General features: G+C 35.4%; 1 protein-coding gene and 1 pseudogene across 2 annotated transcripts; one reads left to right on the forward strand and one right to left on the reverse strand.

The window, feature by feature from the left end:
• Nucleotides 1-59: 59 nt before the first annotated feature.
• LOC143629656 (uncharacterized) lies at nucleotides 60-1,581 on the forward strand (the record flags this gene model as incomplete). Its single annotated transcript, XM_077098874.1, has 5 exons — nucleotides 60-121; nucleotides 335-434; nucleotides 1,055-1,095; nucleotides 1,191-1,275; nucleotides 1,347-1,581. Coding segments are annotated over 5 exons (513 nt in total), but the record flags the coding sequence as incomplete, so codon positions are not given.
• An 885-nt stretch (nucleotides 1,582-2,466) lies between these two features.
• LOC143629657 (oligopeptide transporter 4-like) lies at nucleotides 2,467-6,916 on the reverse strand (annotated as a pseudogene). The gene is made up of 6 exons (XR_013153006.1): nucleotides 6,141-6,916; nucleotides 5,349-5,446; nucleotides 3,856-4,454; nucleotides 3,527-3,778; nucleotides 3,269-3,451; nucleotides 2,467-3,171 (listed from the first exon to the last, which is right to left on the reverse strand). The product of XR_013153006.1 is annotated as an oligopeptide transporter 4-like (transcript).
• Between the last annotated feature and the right edge of the window lie 1,211 nt (nucleotides 6,917-8,127).

The following is an 8,127-nucleotide window of genomic DNA, read 5'->3' on the forward strand; positions in this document are numbered from 1 at the left end:
GATTATAATAAATTAATAACTGCAAAGATGCCCTGAAAATCTCAACTTAATATATACAGTTCTGGCAGAGGGAGGCTGCAATGTTAAAGCAACAACTGCAAAGTCTGCAAGAGAATCATAGGTAAACTTCCTACCATCATTAATATTAAAACTGTTTTTTTTTTGTTTTTTTTTTTGGTAATCATAATTTATACAAACATTATTTATAAAACAAAAAACACAAAAAAAAAATTGTGTAAGTGATTCAACAAAACTGACCTGGCCGATACTCGTACTATAAATGACATGTTTCAACCCACCCGACCTGCATCTTTTTCATTTTTGGCAATTACAGACAATTGATGGGTGAAGAGCTTTCTGGTTTAAGTGTCCAAGATCTACAGGTCATGGAGAACCAACTCGAAATGAGTCTGCGCAATATCCGCACGAAAAAGGTTTGAAAATGCTACACTTAATATGACGCAAGCTAGCCTTATACGTCCTTCGTCCCAAATTTAATATCCACCCGAATAAAAACTGTTTTAGTATCCATCATTTAAATTAGAGCGCTCTGCTTGCGGTGCGCGCATATAATGTATATATGTGTGAACCCTCGGGTGGGCAAAAGTGAAATTGCACTAATTTTGACGTTATTTTACTAATCTCGTGAAAATAACGTTAAAAATGGCGGAAGGTTAATCAGACATCATGTGGTGGCATTGATAGCCGAAAGACAATGGTACATGCACCAGCCGGCAGTGTCCAGATGGTTGAGTGTTATGTGCTTTATGTCCAAGGCTTGATGCAAAACTACTATCGAGTCGGGGGTCTCACCGGAAGCAGCCTCTCTATTTCTAAAGGGTAGAGGTAAGGCTGTCTACATCTTACCCTCTTCAGACTCTACCATAGTTTTGCTATTTGTGCGATATACTGAGTACGATGATGATGATGATTAAAGTAGACAACTATTTGGGACAAATTAAATAAAAAAATGCGGACGAAAGTTTTGGGACGAATGAATTATGTTTTTGTATCGAAAAGAAACCTGACCTCTTGATAATTGTTGAATCACTAGGACCAACTTCTTTTTGAGGAAATCGAAGAACTAAAGAGAAAGGTCGACTCAACGCAAAATCTAACACCATTGGTCAAATGTAAGTTCTAAAGGAAGTATCTTCAAGTAACTAATTATATCATTTGCTCTCTTGTTCAGGGAATATCATCCACCACGAAAACGTGGAACTCTGTAAGAAGGTAAACCATGTTCGTGAAGAAAATACCGAACTTTATAAACAGGTATTTGTCCACAACCTTGCAAGCAAACAAGCATTTTCAAAGTTTTAGAAATTTGAACTTTTACATCTTAGGTTTATGGAATGAGAGAAGCGGATTCGACAAACACTAGGACTTCGTTTTTAACAAATGTTCTAAGTGTAAGAGATGATCCGCATCACATGCCACCATACATCTCCAGTTATCCCAGCCAGACCAACACGAAGCGAATGAAGCATCACTACAATCCACAAACTTGGGGTAAATTTATATTTTTACTCATTCGTCGTTTTTATTCATATATGCGATACCATGAATGAGCAAGCAAATTTTAAAACATCGTTTTACAGATTACAGCTGCATTAAAGAGAAGATGGCAATTCCTTACCGAAAAAAAGCGCATCTAGCTTAAGAGTATCTATTAATATAGAACACAATCTATTGACATAGTTGATGAAATCAAAATGTGACATGAAAGGTTATAAAAAAACAAACCAAGGTATTGAAGAAAATAAATTGAAGGTTGAGACAGGATTTACATTTTATTTCATGGATATTGTCATTTAAGATTGGAGTATTGCGGTGAAAAGACGGATATTAAAAGTAATATGTGTACTTGATTTGTTAAAGTTAATAGAGAGAAATGTATATAGTTATTATCTGTTTGAACATCATGCTATACCTATTAACTAATACCAGTTCTGGATTATACAAATCGGTTACCAGTTTCTGTGTGTGGTTGCTCGTTACATCAGCGCATTCATTCTAAGCGTACTCACAAAGAACCACAAAGCGCAAACAACTAAACTACTAACACGCGACAAAAAAAGTTATATATGATCAAAGATGAGAGTTGGTAAGGTAAAGATTTAATTAAAGCTATGCACATAGGATGGTTGTTATATAGATGTACTGTTAAATCATGAAACAAATACAATGACTCATTGTCTAGATAATTATTATAGATTGTTAAAAACGCTAATATGTAAATATGGATATGCTTGTCGGACAGGTGACAACGCTTTTCACGTCACAGTTTGACACACTTTGATATATACCACTAGGCTAAATACCCTTTGATAACTTTTATTATATAGCCGAACTAAGATTACACGTGCGTGAGTATTTGACGAATTTTGACCAAATGTCAACCTTAGTGAACTTTTGTGACAAGTGACAACATATGTCATGAATACATTGATTACATGTTACAAATAAATCAACATTGGTTCTTATATCTTAACTAAATGAACACATTTCTTTTGTTCTTTTAATGTGAAGAATGACAAGGAAAAATAATCAGAATACAGGACAAGCGTCGTTGGGTGGTATTATACCCTTAGCGGTCGGACACTCTGCAAGGTCGCAATGTTGTGGGTTATCAGTACCCCACCAATGCACGCTTTTGTTTTCTATCCCCGTTGTAAAATACAACAAAACCGCCATAAATGCAACTCCTGCATCAAGCGCAGCCGAGAGGATATAGTTGTACCTCTTCCACCACATTTTGCGATATCTAAATACGAAAAAGTTGAAAATGGTCCCCACTAATATCCATGAATTGTAGTTGACGGCGGCGGCTGGTGGCATGTAGGCGGTAGCACCAAGGAGCACCGGGAGATTAATGAGAGGAATCCATGATACGCTTGGAAACATCTTGTGGCATATCCAAACGATAATTGGCCCAACCAACCCGCCTAGAAAGAACCAGTTTAGCGCTCCATAGTGTCCTAGATGGCCAAAGATCCTCCTTGGACCAACTAACCCCCAAATAACCGATGCATCAAAGAACACATGGTCGTTCGGGCATGTCCATGGGCTATTTGAGTTAGGGTCAGGGTGACATATTTGGTCCACATTGCTTAACATGTACCACGCGACGCTTAAATTCACGGTTCCAGCTATTATTGTTCCAAGAAACTACAATATCAAAACAAATACTTGTATCTTCTTAGTTACTAACAACTAACATAACAATATAACTAATTAAATGGAATAAAGAATAATGTATGTGTACCTGGACCAAAAACATTGATCTTGGTGGAATCTTCATGTAATGACCGAGTTTAAAATCACTTAGAAAAGAGATGGCTTGAAGCATGCTCATGTAACCATAAGTCTTGAAACACACATTGGCTATTGGTTTTCCGGGGTAGACTAACCCCATTGCATATTCCGTTATGATATTCAAACCTGGTGTCTGTCAGTTACCTTACAAGAGTCAGACTTAATGTACATAATTTTGAATATTATAGTTAAGTAGTACGCTACGCACCTGGTTTGTAGTTGCGGTGATGATGCTAATGGGAAGTGTGAAACGAAAGCCATAACGGCTGCAGCTATGAGTCCCCAAAAGGGCATTTGTATTTGATGTTTCATGAAGATAGTGAGTGCAAGGCTGACCATAAGGGTGATTGCGAGAAGCACGTAGAACCACCATGCCGGTATGTCTTTGTAATTCTTCATTAGTCTTGTATGCACATCAGTCTTACCCTTCGTCGATGCTTTATATCGCTCATATATCTCTCTACGTCATATTTATATCATATAGTTAGTTAGTTAGTTAACTTGGATTCTGACTAACTTCAAAAGCGAAATAGTGACTTACTTCCATAGAAGAGGCCAACATGAGTGAGAGTAGACGCGATAGTAGCAAATCCAAAGCCATAAGTCAATGCAAAAAATGTGCTCAAATTTACGCGCCCTTGCTTTGCATACTGGTCGTAATCTATCTCAAACTTATCATTCACAATTTGTGTAATATCGTAAAGCTGACCATTATCCGTAAACAAATCCGACGAGTATATAGGGAAGTTTTTGGCATGATACACATTTAATCCCCAATAGGATATTGGCATCACTATGTAAATGATTAAGAAATAGCCCAAGAACACATTGACTATTGCAAAAAATGGGGAAATAAGTGGACTAGATAAGAAAGAAGCCGTGGTGGCCCAATCCAGTGAGAAGGCCCCAATGCCTAAGCCCGAGAAACCCGAACCTAACTGATGGGCCGTCACGGACTTAGGAAATGCCCAACATACCCATGAGATGCTTTGAAGGGTTTGAAAGAAGAACCCGGGAAGTAAGTAATAAAGGAAGCTGCAAACGAGAACAATGACGAAAATTTCGAACGTGACATGCGTTTCTTGTTATCGGTGTTGTTAGGATCTTTGTCATCGTCGTCTTTATCATGAAGTGCCCTACAAAAAAAACGATCATATTCATTTAGTTAAAGATAGAAATTATAAACTTATCAAATATCAAGTATCAATTAATAAGTTGATGGACCATATATAAAATCAATGGGACCATGACAAGTAAGTGTAACCAATTTCCTCTCAATTATTTACATTATTTTTTCTTGATTATTTAGCAAAAGATTCCATAGATTCATTTTCTTGCTTTTTCTTGTTGCGAAATGATAACAATATGGCCCTCTAAATATTATTTATATTAGCTTGTTTAAATCATCATGATAATTAAATGTTTTCATAAGTTTAAAAAGGACTTTAAGATAACCTTCATTTCATATTATAATAATTAATAATCATTCAAAATCACTAACTGCTTGTGCTTAAAGAGTTAAAAGTATTATGCATAAATCATTAAGTTATATTTATCCTTTTAATAAATTAATATGTGTTTATTTAATTTATATTTAAATATTATATAAATGTTTGTACCTTCAGTTGAAACATAAGTTGTCTTTTTTCTTTTTAATATTGTTATAAACTAATGTATATTACACATACTAGCATACATAATGGTTAATTGAGCTTGAGATTAATGTTTTAAAATTATTATTGTTAATGTCCTTCCATTCTAGGGGTATTATTTTTTGCACATACAGTTAAAATATTTTTGTATTTTGCTATAATTATCAAAAGCAAAAACAAATATAGCATAGAGTCAATTAATGGGTGTCACTTTCTGTCCACCTCACAACAATATGAATGATATCTCTAAAATGAAATATCAAGGTTTTAAAAATGATAAAATAAGTTGGTTTGTTATTTGTTATAAATGGTTAAAATGTTATAGATAATTTCATATAGATGATAAAAAATAATAAATAAATGAATAAAAAAACGTACCGAAAGAGTGAAATTTGGACGAGGGTGCTAGGCCACCACATGTGTGAGGGTTCAACAACGTATTTCCTTAAAAGACCGGCCCAACCGTAGTTTAACACCTGTTAACTTAACCATTGCCGCATGCGCATGTTAGCAACCAAACATTGTTGTTTTGTTTCATTGGAGCGCAGTATTCAAGACCATATCCTACCTTATCTTTTAAGGCTTATCACAAAACTTATTTTATATAGTTTTATTTATATTTAGAGTTTGGCTTAATAAAAAAGAACGATGTTATGACTTATGTTCACACATTATAAAAATGGTTGATATTAAATTTATAGACACATCACAAGGTTATACATGTTATATGATGCGGCTCGTTTAATGTTACGTATGTCATATGCTACAACAAAAATGATTGTATGAGTCATGCAACATCAATCAATCATTTCTGTGTTGGTCAAACATACTATATGAGCCGTATAATTTGACATACACGACCTCATATGTCATGACCAATTTTAGTATGTCACATGATTAATTATACAACTTTTTTAGTCAAATTACAAGATTTATAAATAAATTGTTACAGTAAAAAAATATATGATTGCTGTAAAGTGGATTAAAGTATAATAATATATCATGTTGAGATCTGAAGTTGATGTCCCTTTTATTACTATCATAAAATTTTCCGGCTTGAAAAATAAAATTCTTAATTTCAGTATAAACAAAAAAATTTAAGTTGCTGAAATTTAACACGAGTACGTAGTGTTTACATCAAAATAAAAGGTAAACAGACAACAAGCTGACCTGTGTAGTGATAATGAGGAGCCAAGCCGCAACAAAAGAGATATTACGACCATAAAACGCCTTAATAATATTTACAATACCAACGGCATAAGCCAAACCATTACAAAGGCCGCACCCGCATTAGCAAATATCGTTATCAATACATGTTCCTTCATGTTAAACGGACCCGGGTTCAATGAAAACTTCCGGGACCTACATCCCGGGAGATTGAGCCCGAACTTAGTGGTGGGGAGTATCCCGCCATTAACTGTCCAAGTGGCAGCGTGGCCACTTGGACGGTGATCTGAGTGATGATCAACGGGGACGTCCGGTATGAAAAGAATTGGTTAAGAAAGGAGAGTAGAACACATGAGATTAGACCCAAAACCCACATTCGGAAGGTCCATACGTATTGGGTTGGGTCATCGGTGGTTGGAACGGTTAACCGGACCTGTTCGATGGGAGATTCTTCATCTTCGTGTTCATGTTCGTTCGTTTGGTTTTGTTCATCCGGTAGTTTGTTGTTGGCTGTTGCCGGTGAGTGTGAGTCAACGTCAACAACTCCCATGAGAATAATAATTAATGGGATATTTTTTTTCCCTTAGGTTTTGGGATAATTTAACGTCTACTTATAGAGTGGAATACAACAAGCTTTAAATGTTTATTAATGGAAATAATAATAATAATAATAATAATGTGTATAAACTAATTGTGTAATGTCAACCAAGCGGCTGGGAATATGTCAGTCGCCAATTGTTTTACTAGTACTAGCCGAGGTGGATAAGACTCTGTGATTTTATGGTTATATAATTATATATATATATTCAATTCCCAGTTTTAACACAAAAATCTTACTGCCACAAACATGGAAGTCGTCAAGGGGTTTTTACGTGTCGTCAGTTTCTTCCTGGAATGGATTGGCATCATCCTCAAGTGTTAAACTAGCGACGAACGGTTGAAAACCCGTTTGAGGTATAGACACGCTTGGGTTATAAAGAGACAAACCATTTAACCTGAATTATCTTCATCGTTTAAAAAAAATCTGAATGGAAATATATTTCTTCATTTCCCACTAGTTCACACAATAAATGTCTGAAGACTATTTATAACAATATTTAAAAAATTTGTTGGGGCATAAAGAATATTCAAATTCGCATTCGTGGAATTTAAACGTCCACTGTTAAAAGATATTTGTGGTGAATTGAGATGTAGGAAGGACTTTGTCTTACAAAGGAGAAGTATCTGAAAAGTGTTCTTGTTTATTAATTCAACTCAACTTACAAAAGTAGAAAAATGACTTCAATCTTCTTTGCAAAAATACCACTTCCACACGTTTCTACTTTTTTTCTCGATGATTTTTATTTAATCATGAATCTATTACTAGAAAAAAACCGGTCTTTACAAACAAGATGCTAGAATGATCAATATATCATACAATGTCAAGCATAGTTAAAAAGGATGGTTGTTGAGTCAAACAATTGACCTAAGGCGGAGTTTATTGAGTCAAAGATTTGGCCAAAATGAAGTACATGGAAGGTTGGAATCTTCTCAACCTCCTCAGAATTCGCTAAGTATGGATCCGGGCACACCTTAGACTTCCGAGCAAGCTTTTACTTAGCCGGGTACGATATTTTGTCTATCGGGCAAGGTTTACTTCAAGTAGTCTTCTTTAGTGAATAACCGAGCAGGGTTTGCAAATCCGAGCATTGCCGGGCAAGGTTCACTAGTTTATGTAAATCCGAGCAAGGTTCACTTTATCAAGCAAGTCTGTTCTTCATAGCCAAGTAAGGTTCACTCCGAGTAAGCTTTTGGCTAACCAAGTCCATGAAGCCAAGTGATTGGAAGACCGGGCAAGGTATTCTTTAATAATTATGGTCCGAGCAAGCTTGATGTATAAATGAAATATCTTTAAGTAACATCGGGCAAGGTTCAACTCAAGCAAGGAACAGTACTCCCGAGTACACTTTGCTAATAAGTTATTGTATAGCAAGGAGTTGATTGGACCATC

The sequence above is a fragment of the Bidens hawaiensis genome, unplaced genomic scaffold (genome assembly GCF_021521415.1).
Source record: "Bidens hawaiensis isolate Kalapana, Puna unplaced genomic scaffold, B.hawaiensis_p1.1 tig00005422_1, whole genome shotgun sequence".
NCBI classification, from domain to species: Eukaryota; Viridiplantae; Streptophyta; class Magnoliopsida; order Asterales; family Asteraceae; genus Bidens; species Bidens hawaiensis.